Source organism: Trachypithecus francoisi, unplaced genomic scaffold (assembly GCF_009764315.1).
Source record: "Trachypithecus francoisi isolate TF-2019V2 unplaced genomic scaffold, Tfra_2.0 Lachesis_group18, whole genome shotgun sequence".
NCBI lineage: Eukaryota > Metazoa > Chordata > Mammalia > Primates > Cercopithecidae > Trachypithecus > Trachypithecus francoisi.
The window spans coordinates 6,232,916-6,256,655 of NW_022681463.1; the positions used below are offsets into that span (position 1 = coordinate 6,232,916).

At 38.8% G+C, this 23,740-nt stretch overlaps 1 protein-coding gene across 1 annotated transcript in view; it reads right to left on the minus strand.

The window, feature by feature from the left end:
* MYO16 (myosin XVI) overlaps positions 1–23,740 on the minus strand; it is a 569,170-nt gene that overhangs the window by 190,284 nt on the left and 355,146 nt on the right. The window contains 1 exon segment of the mRNA XM_033177288.1: positions 20,885–21,085. Within this exon segment, the coding sequence (XP_033033179.1) occupies positions 20,885–21,085 (201 nt within the window).

The following is a 23,740-nucleotide window of genomic DNA, read 5'->3' on the forward strand; positions in this document are numbered from 1 at the left end:
ATTACCACACTGTGAATATTGTGATGTAATATACATGAAAGTTAGGGCTGGGCGCAGTGGCTCACGCTTATAATTCCAGCACTTTTGGAGGCCGAGGTGGGCAGATCACAAGGTCAGGAGTTCGAGACCAGCCAGACCAATACAGTGAAACCCCATTTCTATTAAAAATACAAAAATTAGCTGGGTGTGGAAGCGGGCGCCTGTAATCCCAGCTACTCGGAAGGCTGAGGCAGGAGAATTGCTTGAACCTGGTAGGTGGAAGCTTCAGTGAGCCAAGATCGTGCCATTGCTTTGTAGACCAAAAACAGTTATTTGAAGTATAAGGGGTTACAACAGTGTGGGTAATCTCTACAAAGTCCTACTGTGCTGTGCTCTTATCCAGCCACGCTCACATGACTTTAGTAGTTATTCCAATTCACTTCTAGAAAATTAACGGAAGTTGAGATAATTTCTTCTCACATACTTTATAACAGGTATGATAATCCAATTCTGTGAGTATCAGTGATTAGTTTTTCACTTTATTCCTAGCTTCCTCAAATGTCATTTCAGTTACATCAAAAAGACTATGCATTTACTAAAGATCTTGTCCAAATGCCTCCAATCATATCTTTCTCCATGACTTTGAGTATTTCTGGTGCAAATATCTAGCAGCACTCTAACTCCAAGATATTCAAATCCTGACTCTCATCTTTAATAGCCTATGTTATTCTCTTCCACTTTCTAAACCTGCTTTTCATTCCCACTGGCATCTCCCCTCCTTCAATTCATCCATAGTTTCTAAAGCAATTGCCTATTTTGACTTCTTTCAGGTCTCAAGAAAACCTGAACCTTAGGGCTTAGCATTTAAGTAGCAAAAGCCACTGATAAGCTGCCACCATTTTTTTTTTTCATCATAGTCAGTCATTCCTAATTGTAGTGAATGACATGGTCAATCATTGGATCTGACTGTAATTCAGTATCATTTGCATCTGCCACAAATTCATTCTGACATCTCAGATGGACCCTGTCTGTCTGCTAAGAAGTTCCCTGATTCACCTCTTGATAATGCTACATTACAATCCTCACAGTGACCGTTAGAAATCTTTTTGCCTCTTTTCCAGCTTCCAGCCCCAGCCTAGATTGGCTCATTCTCAGAAGATGGCCATATTTCTTACTTAAAAATTCAATGCTCTCTCACTTGAAATCTCTGAATCATTCATTCGTCCTTCTCTCCTTCCTCATGTTCACTGCTGCACGTTATGTAGATTAGAAACCGCGGTGCCATCTGGGATCCCCTCCCCCAGGACGGCTCCCTGTCATCTGCCAATGGCTGCAGTTTTCCCCTCATTTTCCCTTCAATCCCTGCTTTTTATATTTACTACCTTCACACTAGTAAAAACCATCACTTACTATTTTGACAGACAAATAGTCAAAAAGGCTAAGCACTGGCCTTTTACATCCTCACTTTAGTGCAACACTGCTATTTGATGCATATATTAAACTGAGAATGTCATTTCTCCTGTTCAGAACCTCTGACCCTGTTATATGGAGCCCTCCTTTATATAGCCACAATCTACAACTCTAGCTTTTGTCTCTGCATGGAAATCCGATGATTTCAAATGAAACACACAGACACGCATACACATGCACACACACAAACACATGCACAACTGGACCATTGGATTTTCATTAAATACATTTCTTGTCTATCTTTGTTCATGCTATGGGCTTGTTTTGTGATGGTGCTTCTAAGCTTCCCTAGTAAAACTGCTACCAAGTGCCTTGAGGGCAATGACTATGTGTTTATCAGTTCTGTCTCTGCAGCAGCCAGCACAATGCCTTGTCTATTGGATGCAATCAATAATTATTTGGTGAAATGAATAGCAAGTTTTGGTTATACTGTAACTAAATATAGCATAACATTGTGCTGTCATTTTTATTTAAGATAATGCTAACTAATCTTTCATCAGCACAAGATAATGTTCTTTGGAAAGTTCTCATACATGGTACCTGGTTTACGTGGATGTCTAGAGAAGATGTTGAAGGTCTTCCATTCAAACTAAAGTAAAAAAACTCCCATTTGGAGACTTCAATTCACTGTTACCTGGGAAAATGCATTTAACATCCACAAACAATGCCAAACATTTGCTGACGGCAGTTTGCTTTCTGTAGGAAGCACAGTGTTTAGTAAGCCATTTTTTATTGCTAAAAGGACATTTGTATGAAGTTAATGAATTGTGAAGCAGGTGAGCTTGATTATTTTTGTGATATTAGACAAGCTCTTTAAATTCTTTGATTCTTTTTTAATGTGTTAAATAATATTACCTAAGGGCCCTCCAACTTTAAAAGCCTTTGACCCTATCCATAAGATATAGATGACCAGTACTGACAGGATTTGAGTTGACAGATGGACACAAATGTTAGAGACTATGCGAATAGCTTATATGTTTTATCATAATAATGAAAACGATTGATAATATATCACATAAAATTGGCATTAGTGGATTGTTAACACACGGTTGCAAACAGTGTTTTGCTGTTGTCTTTTCCTGGTGCTAAATCTGGAATCAAGTATTCCCTCTGGGACATCTTGCAAATTTTTGTGAAGAGAAATGACATGGAGACCTTCTGAACTATAAGGATTCACAACAGCACATTGTGAGATTGAGTATTGGATCAACCAACGTTTCTACGTATTTCTAGTGGACAGAGCCAAGTAATTTAAATACACAACGCAAACATGCACACACAAGCATACACAAATACTTTTCTTTTTCATTTAAAGATAAAATACTACTGGATTCCAAATTAGGTCTTTTAACCATGATACTTTCCTTGATTAGTGAAGTTTCATATTGGCCTTGTCAAAGGCAATTTGAGGGCCTAGCCTAGTGGCTCATGTGGAGGCTGAGGCGGGTGGATCACTTGAGGTCAAGAGTTCGAGACCAGCCTGGTCAACATGGTAAAACCCCGTCTCTACTAAAAATACAAAAACTAGCCAGGCTTGGTGGTATACACCTGCAATCCCAGCTACTCAGGAGGCTGAGGCAGGAGAATCGCTTGAACCCAGGAGGTGGAGATTGCAGTGAAATGAGATCATGTCACCACCACACTCCAGCCTGGGCAACAGAGTGACACTCTAGTCTTGAAAAAGAAAAAAAAAAAAAGGCAATTTGAAAATCTAAATAAATGATGTCCATTCATGCCCTTTATTATGTCTATATGTATCCTGTTTCTATTGCCTTTAAATATTTTTAAAGTTTTAATTTTGAAATAAGTTTAGATTGGCATACAGTTGTAAGAAATAATACAGATAAATCTCGTGTACTCTTTACTTAATTTGTTTCAATAGTAACATCCTGCAAAACTATCACAACCAGGATATTGACATTAATGCAGTGAAAATACAGAATATTTACATCACCACGCGGATCCCGCATGTTGCCAATTCATAAACAATTTCACTTCCCCAAAATCAAGTGAGTCCCTTTGTGTGTGTGGTTCTATTTCTGCGTCCTTATTCCATTCCATTGACCTATGTGTAACATGCTTTAAGGACTTTAAATGGAGAAGGTTAATTCCTCCCACTTAATTCTTCTTTATAAACATTGTTTTAGCTATTCTTCCTTCTTTACCTTTCAGTGTAAATTTTAGAAAGGTATCATCTAATACCTTTATATCTACAAAAATTTTACTGTGATTTTGATAGGAATGGATTAGCCTATATGTCAATCTGGGGAGAACTGACTACTACTATGCTGATTACTACTAAATTGACACTATATTGCCTTCAAATCTGTAAACATGAAATGTCTTTCTTTTAATCTAGACCTTTAACTTCTTTTACCAGCATTTTGTGGTTTTTGCCACACCAGTTCCCTACATATTTTGTTAGATTTACACCTAAGTATTGCATTTTTATGAGCAATTGTAAATGTAATTGTATTGTTCACTTCCATGCCCATTACTAGTATACAGAAATACAACTGATTTTTTGAATATTTATCTTGTGTCTTGTGACCTTGCTAAACTCACTTATTAGTTCTTTGAGTCTTTTATTTTCTTTCTTTTTTACGGTAGATTTCTTGGGATTTTACACAAAGGCAATTATGTCACATATAAATAGGCAGGTTTATTTCCTCCTTTCCAATCTGTTTGCCTTTTACGTCCTTTCTTGCTTTATTACACTTGCTAGAACTTCCAGCAGCCTATGTTAACAGTGGTGAGAGCAGACATCCCTGTCTTGTTTCTGATCATAGAAGTAAAACATCCAGATTTCACCCTTAAATATAATACTGGCTGTAGGATTTTTATAAACTCTTTATCAAGTTCAGGTTGTCTTTCCCATTCCCATTTGTCTGGGAGTTGTTTTTTTTTTTTTTTATCATGACTGGATGTTAAATTTTATCAAATGCTTTTTCTTAATCCTCTGATATAATCATGTATATTTTTCTTGTTTGACCTATTGACATGATGGATTACCTTGATAATTTTCAGATATTGTATCAGCTTTGCACTCCCAGGAAAAGAAAACAAAAACAAAAACCATTCTTTTTATATATTGCTAAGTTCTATCTGCTAATATTTTAAACATATTTTTTCACCTATATTCATGAGGGTTGTTTTTAATTTTCTCTCTCTCTCTTTCTCTCTCTCTGTGTGTGTGTGTGTGTGTTACTGTCTGTGTGGTTTTTGGTGTTAGGATAATACTTGCTTTATAAAATGAATTAAGGAGTATTCTCTTCTATTTTCTAGAAAAGATTGTGTACAGTTGGCTTTAATTTTCCTTAAAACATTTGGTAGAATTCTCCAGTGAAACAATCTGGAATAGGAAGCTTTTCTGAGAGATTTTAAATTACAAATTCATTTCTTAAAAGTTACAGAGCTATTCAAATTGTCTATTTCATATTGGGTGAATTGAAGCAGCTTGTGTTTTTTGAGGAATTGATCCATTCCTCAAAGTCACAGAATTTCTGTGTGAGAGCTGTTTGTAATATTCCCTTTGTACCTTTTTGATGTCTACAGGGCCTATAATGATTTTCCTTGTTTTATTACTGATATTGGCTATTTATGTGTTTTCTCTTTTCTCTTTGTCACTCATATGAGACAGGTTTATAATTTTTATTGGTGTTTTCAGAGAACCAGCTCTTTGTTTCACTGATTTTCTCCTTTTCTTCCAATTCCATTGATTTCTGCTTTTCTTGTCATTGGCTTCCATTTGCTCACTTTGGGTTTATTTTGCTCCTGGGTTCCTGAGATGGGAGCTTAGATTATTGATTTGAGACTTTCCCTATTTTCTAACATATGCATTTAGTGATATACATTTCTCATTCAATACTATTTTAGCTGTGCCACACAATTTTGACATGTTGTACTTTCATTTTCATTAAGTTCAGCATATTATTTTTAATTCTCTCAAGATTTCCCCTTGTATCCATGGATTATTTGGAAGGGCACTGTTAAGTTTCCAAGTTTATGGAGATTTGGCTGCTATCTTTCTGTGACTGATTTCCGGGTTGATTCCATTGTAGTAGGCAAACCTACTCTGTATACTTTCAATTCTTTTGAGTTTGCTTAGTTTTGCTTTATGGCCGAGCAGATAGTCCATCTGGACACATGTCCCATGGGTACTCAGAAAGAATATGAATTCTGCTTTTGCTGGCGGATGTGTTTATAAATATTGAGTAGATCCTGTTGGTGATGGTATTGTTCAGTTCTCCTATACCTGTGCTGATTGCCTATGTCATTGTTTTACCAATTGTTGAGAGGAGGGTGTGGAAGTTTCCAGCATCACTTTCTGTCTAGCTGGCTGCTTTCAGCACTTGGCAAGAGAAGGAAGGCACACACTACTGCCTGGTCAGAGTAGATATCTAGGTCCCTACCCAGCCTCCCCTGATATGCAAGACGAATGAATCTTCATTATTGCCGGGTGAAGATAAAGCATCTACCTCTCCATTAAGTCTCCAGTCATTCTTCCCTGGCTGTGGGATGAGCAGTAGAAGGGGCTGAAACACTTCTTTACTGCTCCCTACATAGCCTTCATCAATTGGGTAGCGGGGTATTACCTCTGCACAGTGCTGGAGGTCCTAACCCCCTACCAAGCCTCCTCTGATATCACCACAGTGGCAGGGAGCTAGGAGAAAAATATCCATTTAGAATCTTAGCACAGTACCACAATCTGAAATAAACCTATGCATTAAAAACTTGTGCACACTAAAAGGAAAACTGTGACTTCAATAAATACAACTAAAAAGATTCTTTAAAATTTTGATTTTAAAAATTATAATAAATGTGATTCTAAAAAAAATCATAATCTGGACTAAGATAGCCCAAATGTTTTCTTCTTGTCTTAAATGAATACAAAAGCTTTGTATTCATCAGGGTTCTCCAAATGAATAGAACCAGTAGAATAGTATAATATATATAGTCTGAGTTATTGGCTCACGTAATTATGGGGGCTGAGGAGTCCCACAATCTGGCATCTGCAAGCTGGAGACCCAGGAGTGTCGACAATGTAGTTCGAAAGCCTGAGAGCCAGAGAGCCAATAGTGTAGATTCCAGTCTAAATCCAGGAGCACCAAGGGCAGGAGACTGATACTGTAGCTCAAGCAGTCAGGCAGACAGACTTCAACCTTCCTACACCTGTTTGTTCTATTCAGGCCCTCAAGGGAATGGGTGGTGCCCACCACCCCCTTGAAGCTGGCGAGGACATCAGCTTAATCAGTCTACAATCAAATACTAATCTCTTCCCAAAACGCCCAAGAAACCCTTAGAAATGATGTTTGACCAGCCATCTGGGCATCCCACGGCCCAGTGAAACCAACACATAAGTTAACCATCACAACCTGGGAGTTAATTCTAAAGAAAAGACGTTAATGGAAAACAAAAAAAATCTAACTTGATGATCGATCATGTTGGATCCCTGATAAATCCTCCTGTTTACAGAAAAATGTACACTTTGCCTAATGAAATCCTTTGCTTTATAGCATTTTCCTCATTGTACTCGGCTCCTCACTTTCCTCTACCCTACTCACAAATTCCTCCCTTGCCATCACTGCTGCCTTTCCTTTCAATAAACTCCTTTCCAGCTTCTCCAGCAACCAAGGCCAACTCTGCCTTTCTAGGCCCAAGTCTCTAAGAGGCATCAAGCTGTCGTGAAAAGTGCATTGGCCTTGCTCAGTGACACACCTTCTGGGGTCCAGCTTCAACAAGCCCTAGGGCCTGGATAACCAGGGCAAGTGACTGAGTTTCCAAGGCTTCTCATCTACAACACAGACAGTAATGCTGACCTCTCTCTCTAGCTCTTTCTTTCTCTCTCTCCCATTCTCTCTTCCTCTTTCTCTGTGTGTCTCTCAGTGGCTTTGGAGATAAATAAAAAGGCTCGTTCCTACCTACCTTTGCATAGTTTTTCTATAGTTTTCTCATGAATATCCCTAATTGATGTTTCTAATGCTCACCTGTACCTTCTTCTCTGCTGTTTTCCAGAGTTTTATACATGACTTACTTGAGAAGGACTCATGGTATTACCTAGGTAATCTGTCTCGAGGCTGTTAAATAGGCTGCCTCCCAATAAAAAGTTTCTCATTCTGGACCCATAATTATCTCATGTGAAATTCACTGACAACTTATGAAGGAAATGCTTCCAAAGAAATCTCCCTAGAAGAGAAAGCCCATTAAGCTCATCAGCATCTATACTCAGCCCCTGGACTTCACTGACAGCCACCGCCTCCAGCACCAGGAAGAGGCAATAACTTTGCATAGAGAAGAAGAAAAGCTGCAAAACAGTGCAGACAAGGCCAGTGGGCTCCTAGGCAATTCAAAGGAAAGTGAGCCTCAGAGCCTAGTGAGATGGAAGCATTTCTAGGAAAGAAAAAGCACTAAGGAGAAACTCAGCCTGTATTAGAATTCACCTAGAGCTTTGTGAGTCTGGAGTGTCAGGTCTGCTGACAGATAAAGGTCTGCTCTCTGCTGTGCCACTGGGGAGAGCAGGTTGGTGCTGCTGGAGCAGCAGAGAGAAGGTTTTAGGTCGAAGGCTCTCCAGGGTCACTCAGGGCAGCTGCTTGGCTCAGGGCCTTGCTTGTCTTTTTTGGTTTATTATTTGGGGGATGAAAGGAGAAAAGCATGAAAGTAGCCAAAGATAGAGGCTAGGTTTATGCCTTCCTTTTACCCACTCTCTTTACATAACTGATCTTCAGCCTTTATGTATTTATTTTTCCTTCTTAAGATTGGAAGACAGGATTCATGCAGTACATGGCAGCATCTCTCATGCATGTAATAGAGAAATTTACATTCATGCGACTCAATATGGATCTTTAAGGAAATTGTCATGTATTCAAAATTTCCTTTGGAATGATTCTGTTCAATAAAATAACTCAAAAGAAAACTTAGCATTTTGCTTATGCTGCGGCAGTTAGCAATCCTCATTTAAATGCTACAGTGTGGATGCCAAATGAGGGGTGCAATATAAACTTGAGAGCAGTGACAGTATGTGGCTTTTTTGGAAGTACTTGCTGTAACACTCCAGCATTGCAATAAATACAATTAAAAGATAAATTATGTCAGCTATATATGAAAAAAGGGGTATAAAACTTTCACCATGTCTGTGACTCAAAATTCATCAAGATACTGAGTTTCCTGGCTCCACAAAGAAAACAAAAGTTACAAAATGCCAAACCACATGCATTTTCCTCCTAACTGAAGGGTGTCAGGCTCATGCTTGGCTAATCACCAAGGAAACTGAAATCCAAAGGCAAGAGCGCACCACCGAAATAGCTCCATCCACCAACACTGGATTTTAATTCCCTCAACTGAAAGCAAGGGCAATTGGCTTACTTCACCTTGTTAAAGAAGGTCCAAGGGTTGCCCAGAGCTGGGGAATAGTGAGCTGTTTATGTCTGCAGCCTCATCCCTCACTGTGCCTTGTACCAAGTGAGAGAACAATGCAAAACTGTGAAATGTGAGCACCTACTATGTGGCTAATAATTTTAGTGTCTCTCAAAATGTGCTTTCCAGATTCCCTAAAGGAGAACATCCTCTGGTGTTTAATAAAAAGGCAAATGCTTTAAACTTCACCCCAGGCCTCTTTAGTCATTATTGGAGAGGAGTCCAGGAAGCTGCATTTTAAACTTGCTCCCCAGTTAAGTTGGATGCACGTTACGTATGAGAATCACGGCTCCAGCTACTGGGAGCTTAGGATGCTCTGTTAACTCAGTCCTTCTATGTGGTGCTGGCAGGTGAGAAAGGAGCGTGGGAGCACGGTTTGCTGGAAATAACGGTTCACAGTGCATTTTATTTTATTTAATTAATTACTTTTTTTGAAGCAGAGTCTCACTTTGTCACCCAGGCTGGAGTGCAGTGGCACGATCTCTGCTCACTGCAACCTCCGCCTCCTGGGTCAAGCGATTCTCCTGTCTCAGCCTCCTGAGTAGCTGGGATTGCAGGCATACACCACCACACCTGGCTAATTTTTGTATTTTTAGTAGAAACAGGGTTTTGCCATGTTGGCCATGGTGGACTTGAACTCCTGACCTCAAGTGATCTATCCGCCTCAGCCTCCCAAAGTGTTGGGATTACAGGCATGAGCCACCATGCCCGGCCCACAGTGCAGCTTACATAAAGAAACACAGTCCTTCTGAGAACAGCCATTAGAGCGGATATTGATGTATTTTTAAATTGCTGATAAGTTTAAGATGAGATTACACTATAACTATACTCAAGGCTAAGCTATTTTCTTAGGGGGGTTAGCATTTTTTGAAAAGTTATTGTAAAGGAAAAAAAAAACTTTCAAACACTTTTATCTAAGAGGGTAGCAATAAAGTACAGTATTTTTCAAAAATCCCTGGTTATTGTGGTACCCTATATATGCCATATATGGTGTTGGAATTTTGGAGAAGATGACATAAAAATGAGAGTGTGGTAAAGTAGGAGGAACAATAGACCAAGGGTTGGGATTCTCATCTGATCACAGTTTCTGCTTCTCAACCTATAGAAACACTCATGGGCCATGTGCTGGGATAATTAATTGTGGGAACATGATAGTCAGCTTCTCTGAACCACAGTTTCTTATCTCTTTGAGTTTTGATCTCTGGCCAGTTCACACTAAATTTTAATGATTTTATTGATTAGCATAATCCATCAGTAAAATTATTATTTTAGGGGGCTAGGAATGGCTTACATGTAAATTTAGTATATGGGCATCTATTTAGATTTTCAGATTGCCTTTGATATGGCTAATGTCAAAGGTTATTAAAATATCATCATTGGATGAAGGAAGTTATCAGGGTTAAGACTAAATTTTTAATAAGCCAAGGAAAACAGCAGGGGCTAACCTTATAAAAATATTTTGTAAAATACGTTACATGTTGTATTCGTGTGTTTTCACACAGCTGTAAAGAACTATCTGAGGCCGGGCGCGGTGGCTCAAGCCTGTCATCCCAGCACTTTGGGAGGCCGAGGCGGGTGGATCACGAGGTCAGGAGATCGAGACCCTCCTGGCTAACACGGTGAAACCCCGTCTCTACTAAAAATACAAAAAACTAGCCGGGTGCGGTGGCGGGCGCCTGTAGTCCCAGCTACTCGGAGGCTGAGGCGGGAGAATGATATGAACCCGGGAGGCGGAGCTTGCAGTGAGCCGAGATCCGGCCACCGCACTCCAGCCTGGGCGAAACAGCGAGACTCCGTCTCAAAAAAAAAAAAAAAAAAAAAAAAAAAAAAAAAAAAAGAACTATCTGAGACTGAGTAATTCATAAAGGAAAGAGGCTTAATTGCCTCACAGTTCAGCATGGCTAGGAAGGTCTCAGGGAACTTCCAGTCATGATGGAAGGCAAAGGGGAGACTTTTGACTTTGCTCTTGTTGAATTTAACATGCTATATACTAATAGAGATATTAGAAAGTCCATATGCAGCCCACAGCAGAAATAGAGTGGAGATCTGGGAATCATCACGTATATGCAACTGAATCTTGACAGTAGATAAGCTCCCTGCTCTGAGAAACATCAATATTCACAAAATGAAAGTAAATTCATACATCCATCAAATTTATAATCCCTTTCTCTAACATGTTATTTATATGATGCAAAATATAATCCTTAGGAAAGAAGTGGTTGGAATTAAATTTTTAATTAAACCACTTTTCTGGTTTTGGAAGTGGTTGATAATTTAAAATGCAAAGTTTTGAGATAAACCCTTGAATTCAACATATCACATCAGAATATATGTGAAGAGGCCGGGCGCGGTGGCTCACGCCTGTAATCCCAGCGCTTTGGGAGGCCGAGGCGAGCAGATCATAAGGTCAGGAGATCGAGACCACGGTGAAACCCCGTCTCTACTAAAAAAAAAATACAAAAAATTAGCCGGGCGCGGTGGCGGGGGCCTGTAGTCCCAGCTACGAGGGAGGCTGAGGCAGGAGAATGGCGTGAACCTGGGAGGCGGAGCTTGCAGTGAGCCGAGATCGCGCCACTCACTCCAGCCTGGTGGACAGAGTGAGACTCCGTCACACACACAAAAAAGAATATATGTGAAGATTGGATTTTAGCAAAATAAATAAGAGATCATTTTCAGCATATATAAATGTGTCCAATTATTTTCCCTGCCTGGTTTCAGTTTTCTATCTGAGGTTTGCTGCAAAGAGTCTCAATCTCTTCTGTAGTGGTAAACCAATGTCTATATACTGTCAATATTTATAAGCAACAGCTTCTATTCTTTTACTTTCCCGTTAGGCGATTCTATCCACTAGTTTTTTTTTTTTTGCTTTCCTTCTGATTCACTTTAAGTTGATGAATGCTAATTAATAAAGAAGGTTATTAGGAATATACAGTAACGAGTAATGCTGTTAAGAGTCCTGTCTAGATATCTAGAAATCTGTATATGGATATTCCCTTGAAATTGACACAGCTGAAATTTATGGATGTGCCTCATTGATTCCTTTATGAAAAAATGTACCAATCAACTAGTCCATAAACGATCAATATTCTGGAAAATCTAAAGTTTTATAATTTTCTGTCAGGTCATGAAGATAAAAGAATATATTAAATATTTGAAGAAGCAGAAGATTCTCTAAATGAGATAATACATTTTGTCTTAACAAAACCTAGCTAAGAAAAGGTGGATCATGCCTCCCGTAAAATACTGCCAAAGGTGAAATTCATATAAGCAGTGGAACACCAGGAGCCTGGTAGAGCTACTTTTATTTTTCAAAATGTCTGCTCAAGAGTGAACAAATACAGATGTAAATTAAGTTATTTCTCTGCAGGTCAAAATATCTTTGTCAAATAGCTTTTAAGAGTATCAGTTTGGCTTGGACCAGACAGATTTGATTGTTATGTCTGGGGATTTTGCCTGGAGAAAAGGAGAGAAATAAATGAAAACTGCCCTATTGATTAGTTCATGTTCTTTGTTTTTTAATTTAAAAGTTCACTCTCAGAGTCTTCTTGGGTACAACGTGTCCCCCACAAATCTCTGGGGAGGGAAAGGACACGTTACGAAAGGTGTTCCTGACACAAGCGGAACTGAGAAGCTGAACAGACAGAGATCCCTGCAAGCATGTTATGTAAAAATCTTTACGGTGGGAGGCTGAGGAGAGTGGATCACCTGAGGTCAGGAGTTCGAGACCACGGTGAAACCCTGTCTCTACTAAAAATACAAAAAATGAGCTGGGCATGATGGTGGATGCCTGTAATCCCAGCTACTCGGGAAGCTGAGGGAGGAGAACCACTTGAACTCAGGAGGCGGAGGTTACAGTGAGCCAAGATTGTGCCTTTGCACTCCAGCCTGAGCAACAAGAGCAAAACTCTATCTCAAAAAAAAAAAAAAACTGTTTAAGGGAAAAGAGGTTGGCTTTCATCACTAGATCATCTAGAATTGACCGCAGCATCAATGAGACAAAGATCTCTACTCGGGGACTTGCATAACAGCATAAATCTAAACAATAGAAACATTTCAAACTTAGTTTATTCAAAGATAGAGATACACTATTTTTAAAGAGAAGAAAAAAACTACATATTTTAGAGACGGGCTACAAATCAGTGACTTCATTCTTTTCCCCGCATCATTTCCATCAACAACGTTTTAGTGATATAATTCCCATAAAGGCCTGTGGAAATCAGTGACATGAACAGTAATGATCAGGGCCTACGTGTCTGAGATTACAACTTGATCTGTAGGGTCGTGGTTTAGAGCTACAACGAAGGAATCATGACAAATACAATCAAAATCTACCCACAGAAAGATGCATCTACAAGCATAGTAGATAAGGTGGCTGTAAGTTTTTATGCCATTATAAAATTGCAACTCAGAGTATGTATATAAATTGTATAGAATGTTTTAATTTTATAAGGGGAAATCATATGGAAAGGATCTTTTAAAATGTGCAGTAAAATTTCATACACCTGTATGCTTGATTAAAGTATTAGTTATCAAACTAAATGGTAAAGAATACATACATTTTTTACAAAATTCCCTTCAAAGGGAGCTACTCATCACAAAGCATCCCAAATATTCTGTGAAAAACAAAATGTTACATTAACATAAACTAAAACATTTTGTCTTCTGTTTTCTCTTTTAATATTATAGTTGAGAAATATCTCAATTTTCTGTATTTAATATTATGTATAGAGAATTTAATTTAATTTTATGCTATATTTTTGTTTTTTATATTATTATGTTTTTATATATTTAATTTAATTTAATATATAGTTAGAGAAATATCTCAATTTTCTGTACATATCTTCCACTGAAGTATTTCAAGTGTCATAAGAAGGGCCAGAAAATACCATAATATAATGGGAGTGGTTACACCTTTCCTATCATCTACTGAAGTGATACCAGTAACCCTGTGTATATAAAAATAAACATTCTAACATGACTTCCAAAACATTACTTTATATAATGTGAGCACTTTCATAAGATAAAAGAATTGACTCTTTTTTAAAAAACAAATCAAGGACATTTTACCACTTACTTTATTTTGAGCAACTCAATGGGGCCACCAATATTCTCATCTGAATGTATGGCAACAGTTGATTGGATAACCCCTGCAATATTTTCTGGTCTTCAATATCTGTGATTGATGAGTTCAAAATTTTATGAAGTACTGTTGTATTCCTGCACTGAAGACCTTCAGCCATTGTTGGGGAAATAGATGACTCACATACTTGAAAAAATGAGTAAAAATAATTGTACCTGCATTTTCTGCTTGTCATTGTACTTAACCTTTGGGACACGTTGATGAGGTTCATAATTGTATTTTCTTTAATGGTAAATTTCATGGTGTGAGGGTCCTTATCCTGCTCAAAGGCACACAGCAATGGAGCTGGAAATCAAACTCCCGACAGCTGGGCCCCAGGCAGGGCTCCTGCCCTTTCTACCCTCCTTCCACTATGCCACATGAATTCTATGAGTACAGACAACAAACACATTAGGAATTTCACCCCATGATGTGGTGAAGAGAGAAAAGCACAGGGAACTTGGGGAAAATAAGACACAATAGTGTCACTCCTAGCCTGTGGTGGCTTGCACAGTGTACCCTAAAATTCACGTCCACCCAGATCAACAGAATATGACCTTAGTTGGCAACAGGGTCTCTGTAGATGAAATTAGCTAAACTAAGATATGGTCCTGCTGGATTACATCTTTGTGAGGAGAGGAGAGAACATACAGAGGGACAGGGCCATGGGATGGAGGCACAGATTGGGGTGACAGGTTTGCAAGCCAGGAACGGGGGCCTGCAAGGCAGGCATGCCAATGGCTGGCTACCACCACAAGCTGGGAGAGAGACTTGGAACAGCCTCTCCCTCAGTGCCTCCAGAAGTAACCAACCCTGCCAACACTTGACTTTGAACTACTATCCTTCAGCACTGTGAAAAATAAATCTCTGTTGTTTTAAGCCACCCAGTCTATGGTACTTGGTTTTGGCAGGCCTAGGAAATTAATATGCAGCTGTGCAATTTTTGGTGAATCACTGAACTTCACCAACGCTTATTTACCTGAAAAAAGGAAATAGTAATACTTATATCCAAGAAGGTGGTGACAATGTCACAGATGTACTTTGTAAACTGGAAAATGTCATGCAAGCTTTAGGAATCATTATTGATAAGGGCAAAATAAGATCAAGGAAATTTAGATCAGGCCAATAACTTGATCTGAGGCAAGATAGATAAGATTTGGAAAGACAAAGAAAAGGAATGTTCCAGGTAAGGAAAATCACATGCGCAAAACCTGAGTCAGAGAAGTGTAGGAATCACTTAAAAACGAATCAAACGTGGCAAAGAAATTCTATAATGTTATCTGATAAAACTACTCCTCTTATCTGTCAAGATGGACCAATAAATACTTTGTTAGCTTCCTAGGGTTGCTGCAACAAGTAACGAGTCAGGTGGCTCAAAACAAGAGAAAGGTGTTCCCTCTCAGCACTGGAGGCCAGCACTCTGGAATCTGGTCAAGCCACACTGCCGGAGGCTCAACGGGTGGACCCTTCCTGCCTCTTCCAGCTTCTGGGAGTTCCAGGTGTTTCAATACCTGCCCTTGTGGTCACACGGCCTCCTCCTCTTCTCTCTCAAATCTCTCTCTGCCTAACTTTCGGAGTAGGCTTTGGACGTAGAGCCCACCCATAACCCAGAATCATCCCCTCATCTCAAGATCTGTAACTTAATTATATAAATGAAGACCCTTTTTCCAAATAAGGTCATATTCACAGCCTCCATGGATGGGGGCCTGGAAATATTTTTGGAAGGCTCCTGTTCAGCCCATTACAATGCATAAGCATTTGAGGGGAGAAGGAGCTGAAACAGGGATGCATCATCTTAGGTGTAAGAACAATATCTCCAACTTGTTGCCTATAAACCATTCAGGCCAATCACAATGGAATGCTTATCTGAGATCCAAAGAGATTCACTTCATGCTAATATAAATTTTCATAATAAACAACTTTCAGACAAAGATCCTCATATAGGTAGGTGTCATATATTATATTACATATATATATATCTCATATAATAACTATTAATTTTGACCTATATTTTCATTAATGTAATTTTTATTACTTAAGGTTGTTTTACTATCTCCTAATCTATTTGCTTATTTCACATCAAAATTTAGGAGCTTAAAAATTCTATTTCTTACTAGAGTTAGTTTAGAATCACCTTAATGGAAATTTAACTCTCCTAAGAGCCAATGTCTTTCGCCAAACCATAATTCTTTCTTCTTTCAAGATTCTTAATTTTAATAGCCAATAAAATTAGACACATTTCTGAATTTAATGCTTATCTATCATGTAAATCATCAGAATTTTAAGAGCAGCCCCTATAAGTGATAATCCCATATATGATTTAATATTTGCTAAAACAAATAACTAACCAAAAAACCCTACAAGCCTTCCTTAATTCAGATTCATGCTCCTTAATGAGACCGTGTTAATATTTCATGTACAGCCTCTTCCCATTTACTTTAAAATATTTCTGTAATGGAGACTGGAAAATGTACTCTGCTCCTATGAGTAATGAAAAATTCAAATGTGTTTAGAAAAGATCTTCAGCTATAATTTAAATAATGTTGCTTAAACATTTCTAAAAGCACCTCAGAGCCTCTGTTCCAAACAAGACTCTGAAGCCTGGCCATTCTTCCTGCTCAGAGCTTTCAGGAGAGGCGAGTGCCTCCAGGTGGGGCTGGATGCCAATATCATCTAGGAGTAATAATTATCCTTCCTACAAAAGGTAATGAATTTCCACTAAAAAGACCAGGTAATCCTATCATGGACGAGCAAGCGGTGATGAAGGAGATACATTCTACCCCATCCATCTGGCCAAAAAAGTGGCCCAGGGCCATTGGGCTCTCGCTTGGGGCCAACTTGACTATCAGAGAGCTATTCAGCAATGTTCCTCCTATTGTCCAAACTAGACCTTGCATATTGATTTCAAATCAGTTAACTTTTTCTACATGTCTTGATTTATAAAATACAGAATGTGTTGCCGCCTTTTTTGAAACTGCAATAGCTCAAAATTTAAGTGTATGTGTCTACATTTGATTATTCAAATGGCATACGGCTTGACATATTGCCACAAATTACATATAATCTATACTGAACATGTGAATGAGTCCTCAGGGAGTCTTTTGGCTAAGACTCATTAATACATCTTAGTACAATAAAAGATTTTTACAAAACCACAAAACTGACTCCCATGATAAAAATCTTGCTTAAAACACAAAGGCGATTTTACAGGAACATTCATGTTTCCACAGGGTTTAGGCTGTGTACCAGCTAATCGATTGGTTTCCTCCGTTTTGCTTTATTTCTATCAGAACTCGGCGAAATAATTATATTGACTTAAACTCAGTTGTTTTCCCTAAAATTTTCTAAAAATATTTGAAACTAAAAATGGAAATTTTAAGTGAATGCACAATTTTTTAAACCAAACATAAAATAATTTAAAAACGATTACTCCCAAGCACATTTCCACTGACTTCAATGCAATTAGCATTTATTGAACACCTAGTGCACCTCCAACACACAACACAGACTCAGAAGGCACACCAAGTATGTACCTGCCTACAGTCACTTCCGTAAACTGAGGAAAAGTAATTCTCAGAAGACACGCCAAGTATGTACCCGCTTAGAGTCACTTCCGTAAACCTGAGGAAAAGTAATTTCCTGAGACCATCACACTTCATTGTAACTTGTAAAATACTCCCTACAAATTCAACAAATATTTACTATGAAGAAAATACAGCCTGAAAATTGAAATACAAGTCTAAGATTCCTGTTTTCCTAAAGAATTTTTAATAGTGAAATCTCTCAAATTCAAAGAAGATGAATTATATTTCAAATGTATGTTTTTATAAAATTTATGTATATAAATTTATATTTAAATAAATATATGAGAATATATAATTATAAATATACACATATGCATTATATATAAATATATATACACGTAGAAATATATAATATAGAAATATATATGTATATGCATGTATATAAATATATGTATATATGTATTGATTAAATATATAAGTATTTAAAATTTAATAAATTGTATATTATATTTATTAAATACAAAAATATTTAATAAATGTAAATATAAAATATACATATATGGATATAAATATAGAATATGTATATAGTATGTATACAAATATGTATATTTATATTTGTATATATAAATACACATATATTTGTATATATACATAGATTTACATTTGTATATACACACATATTTGTATATATACACACATATTTGTATTTGTATATATAAATATATGTTTTATATATAAACATGTTTTATATATAAAAATATAATATACATCTATATACACATATACATATAAAATCCTCCATGGACTTCCTTCTGACATGCCACTCACCACTCCAGCCTTCTGAGACTGTGCCCCTCTAATGCTTCTCAAAGCTCCTCGTTAGCCTAACTACCACATCACCCAGATGCATTTTCTATTGACCCCTTTTCTTCCTTTCCCTTGGTTTCTATGATACTCCTTTTCTACTAACTTTTGTTTTCCCTCTCTTCCATTCTCTTCCTGAGTGCCATAATCAGGATATACATTTTCAAGTATATAACCATATTTCCCAAAACCATCAACCTATCTTATCTCAGCATCAAGTACTTTTAGCATCGTATTAGAAGTTGCACGAAAAAACCCTCAAATTCAGAACACCTAAAACTGAATAGCATTCCTTCCAAACTGCTGCATCCTCCAGGGTTTCCTCTCTTGGTTGCCGTAATACCACCCTCTGTCAGAGAGCCAAGCGAGACCCCTCATGGTCCTTCCAGGCTGTCTCCTCAGCTTCGTACATGCCATCAGTCACTGTCCCTGCTTCCTCTTCCTCCGAACGCCTCCTCTTATCCGCTGCTCTCACTCAAATGCACACCTTGACTGGGCATTTTCAAAGGCCCCTTTATTCTTTTACCAATATCTCCTGTATCAGGCCCTCTGCTTTTTTGTTTTTATTGCTTCATCTTCCTACTTTGTCTAAAAAATACTTCATGAGTTAACAGTGTCAAGAGGACAAAGCCCTTGGTGGTGCATGCATATTTCCTCATGATTTGGCCCAACCCAATCTTCTTAGACATGTCACCTACCGCCCTTTCTACCCTGAACTGAACTTCTGACACAACTTCCCAAATACTCGGTAGGTGCTGTTTTGGAATGGCATGGCCCATCCATCCTGGTTGCTGCTTGGACTGCGGAGGCTGAAAAGGAGAAGCCTGCCTTCACACAGGTTTGCAGCAGGATCCAGTTGCTCTTTAGCTTCCACCAGTCTGGTGTGATGGCACAAGACTCAGAGGTAGACGGAGTGAGAACCACGCTGCTGCTGCTTCTGCTGTGTTACCTGGTGAGCCTCCGTGAAGATGATTTTTCCTTTGCAGTGGGAATCTCCAAGCCTAGTCCCTTCCTCCTTTGATGTTGAGTGCTAGGGTTTGCACATGCTACTTGTGCAGGTGGGAGCAGTAACAGAATCAGCAACTGTAGCAGCAGCTTCTCAGTTTGGCTAGAGGCTTCCTGATCTAAGATAAGGCTGTAACTGTCTTAGTAACTCTGTTCTGTGGTGTGCTTATAATGTCATTCCTGAAAGTTCAACTTAGAGTCTCCCAACGATTATTTTCTCAAACTAGATTATTTTCTGCTTAAAAAGGTAGAGTGGGTTCTGTCCTATACAACTGAATCCTGAATCAAAATTATATGTCTTTAAAAGAATGTCCCCCGGCTCTTTTATAATTAGTGAGCTCTCAATCACCGTTGAAGGTCTGGGTTTGGAAAGCATCTCTACACATTTTTTAAGCCACTAATTGCTTCCTTCCCTATGGTAATATACACATTTGTTGATATTATTATATCAATATAATACTTTATTCATATTAATATTTGTTCATTTGCCTTTCCCTATTTGAAGCTGAGATATTTGAGGGCAAGGAATAGGCTTTGCTCATCTTTGATTTTCGAATGCTCCTTCTTTGGCATAACACAGAGTCTCTGGAAACACTGGTCGAAATGAACTGAAATACACTGTAAGACAGCAGTGAGAGATTTTACCCTCTAGCACACCATCTGTACTAAGTGGGGTCAAAGGAGTAAGAGTAGGAGACAGAGAGTTGTACATGCAAAAGCAGGAGACACTAACTACGGCTGGGATTTGGACTGAGGATAAACGAACATGGATTTAATACTGAAAGTTGGATAAAATTTGATCTTGTTAAGAAGACAAGGAGGATATTTCAAGCTTAATGTAAAGGAGTTTAAGGGAGGCTGAAAATGCAGAAAAAAATGAGTGGATTAGAAAAATAACCTGAACAGAGATCTTGCACAGAGGAGTTCTGACAGGTAAGAAATGAAAAGAAAAATTATGATCAGCTTGGAGAAGCCTGATATTAGCGTGGACTAAGGAGAATGATCATTTTTATATAGGTAAGAGGAAGTCCTTGAAGGTGTTGAAGTAAGAAACATGTTTTACAAAGCTGGTTAGAGAACTGGGAAAGATCTGAGAGAGTGGCTTTCTTTCTTCCTTAAGTTGACATGCTTTAAGAAAAAATACTTTAATACTAAAAACTATATTCAAGGTAAGAAAACTCAGATGTCCAAGGTTCATCTGTATTATGAATAAAATTCCAAAATTTATAGCAGAGCTCTTTGTATTAAACCCAGGGATCCTTTGCTCATATAAAGTTATAATTCTAGAAACATTATGAGAAGGCTCACAGAGCGTGTGTCACCATTCTGAAGATGTTAATTCCGCATCAAGCTAAAAGAATATCACTTAGAAAAGTACCTACTGTGGGTTGTTCATCCAGCTTCCATTTATCCAAATAACACAACTTAAAATATCAACAACTCTAGAGTTTGTCCCAACGACCTTTGATCATTAGTGCACATGAAAAATTACACAGTTCTGGCCACTTACCCTTCCTGCGTAGTGCATGATGGTAAAGGCTGTACCGTGGTCTTTGAGGGCAACATTCCCATTCCCATCCTTCATGGGGAAGTACACCGCATTTGTGTTTGAGGATTCCAGGAGGCTTTGCAGCTTTTTTGGAAAATTTGATTCCATTGACCAAATCATTTGACTTTCTTCATCCAATAACGTGAGAAATCCAGATGGCTTCTGAGAGTTAAGAAGAGATGGGGAGTTGTTTTGTCTATTACTTAGTTTGACACTTTTGTTATGATTCATGCATGCTTGTTTATATTTTTGTTAGATTCATACAGACACTCAGAAAATGAATCAGTCTTTACCTTAATACATTTCTATTTCTGCCCCACCACCTAGCAGGTCTCTGATGTAAAGTAGACCCCCAATAATATTTATCAAATTAATGAACAAATAAGTAAAAAAAGTATTGTAATGTCATTAAGATACTGTAGTTATTTAAAAAGTACATTTTCATCTTATTAAGAAAAATAAAATTTCAGACTACAGGAAAATTGTCATTTTTCTTGACCTATAATCCATCTAAAATATTCCATACCTATGATGAGATAAGAAACTTATCAAAAAATAAAGCTCACATGATGCTAAGTCATAAAAATTATGGCAAAGCTGGGCACAGTGGCTTAGGCCTATAATCCGAGCCCTTTGGTAGGCCAAAGCAATCAGGTCACTTGAGCTCAGGAGTCTGAGACCAGCCTGCCTGGGCAATATGGTAAGACCTTATCTCTATTAAAAAATAATAATAATAATACAGAAATTAGCTGGGCATGGTGATGTGTGCCTGTAGTCTCAGTTTCTCAGGAGGCTGAGGTGGGAAGATCACTAGAGCCCAAGAGGTATAGGTTGCATGGAGCCATGATCATGCCACTGCACTCCATCCTGGACAACAGAATGCAACCCTGCCTCAAAAAAAAAAAAAAGAGAGTATGTCCAAGATGGCCGAATAGGAACAGCTCTGGTCTGCAGCTCCCAGAGTGATCAACGCAGAAGACGGGTGATTTCTGCATTTCCAACTGAGGTACCTGGTTCATCTCACTGAGACTGGTTGTACAGTAGGTGCAGCCCATGGAGGGTGAGCCGAAGCAGGGTGGGGCATCACATTACCCAGGAAGCGCGAGGGGTCAGGGGATTTCCCTTTCCTAGCCAAGGGAAGCCGTGACAGACTGTACCAGGAAAATTGGGATACTCCTGCCCAAATACTGCACTTTTCCAAAGGTCTTTGCAAATGGTACACTAGGAGATTATATCCCACGCTTGGCTCAACGGATCCAATGCCCACAGAGCCTTGCTCACTGGTAGTCCAAGATTGAACTGCAAGCCTGCAAACGTGGCTGGGGGAGGGGCGTCTGCTATTGCTGAGGCTTGAGTAGGTAAACAAAGTGGCCAGGAAGCTCAAACTGGGTGTAGCCCACCACAGCTGACCGAGGCCCGCCTACCTCTGTAGACTCCACCTCTGGGGGCAGGGCATAGCTGAACAAAAGGCAGCAGAAACTTCTGCAGACTTAAACATCCCTGTTTGACAGCTCTGAAGAGAGCAGTGGTTCTCCCAGCACGGTGTTTGAGCTCTGAGGATGGACAGACCACCTGCTTAAGTGGGTCCCTGAACCTTGTGTAGTCTAACTTGGAGACACCTCCCAGTAGGGGCCGACTGACACCTCATAGAGTCAGGTGCCCCACTGAGATGAAGTTTCCAGAGGAAGGATCAAGCAGCAATATTTGCTATTCTGCAATATTTGCTGTTCTGCAGCCTCCACTGGTGATACCCAGGAAAACAGGGTCTGGAGTGGACTTCCAGCAAACTCCAACAGACCTACAGCTGAGGGAACTGACTGTTAGAAGGAAAACTAACAAACAGAAGGGAATAGCATCAACATCAACAAAAAGGGCATCCACACCAAAACCCCATATATAGCACCATCATCAAAGACCAAAGGTAGATAAAACCACAAAGATGGGGAGAAAACAGAGCAGAAAAGCTGAAAATTCTAAAAACCAGAGCGCCCTTTCTCCTTCAAAGGATTGCAGTTCCTCACCAGCAATGGAACAAAGCAGGATGGAGAATGGCTTTGACGAGCTGACAGAAGTAGGCTTCAGAAAGTCAGTAATAACAAACTTCTCTGAGCTAAAGAAGGATGTTCGAACCCATGGCAAGGAAGCTAAAAACCTTGAAAACATATTAGATGAATGGCAAACTAGAATAAACAATGTAGAGAAGACCTTAAATGACCTGATGGAGCTGAAAACCATGGCACGAGAACTACGTGATGCATGCACAAGCTTCAGTAGCCAATTTGATCAAGTGGAAGAAAGGGTATCAGGGATTGAAGATCAAATTAATGAAATGAAGTGAGAAGAGAAGTTTAGAGAAAAAAAGAGTAAAAAGAAATGAATAAAGCCTCTAAGAAATATGGGATTATGTGAAAAGACCAAATCTACATTTGATTGTCATACCTGAAAGTGACGGGGAGAATGGAACCAAGATGGAAAATACTCTTCAGGATATTATCCCAGAGAACTTCCCCAAACTAGCAAGGCAGGCCAATATTCAAATTCAGGAAATACAGAAAACACCACAAAGATATTCCTTGAGAAAAGCAACTCCAAGGCACATAATTGTCAGATACACAAGGTTGAAATGAAGGAAAAAATGCTAAGGGCAGCCACAGAGAAAGGTCAGGTTACCCACAAAGGGAAGCCAGTCAGACTAACAGTGGATCTCTTGGCAGAAACCCTACAAGCCAGAAGAGAGTGGTGGTCAATATTCAACATTCTTAAGGAAAAGAATTTTCAACCCAGAATTTCATATCCAGCCAAACTAGGCTTCATAAG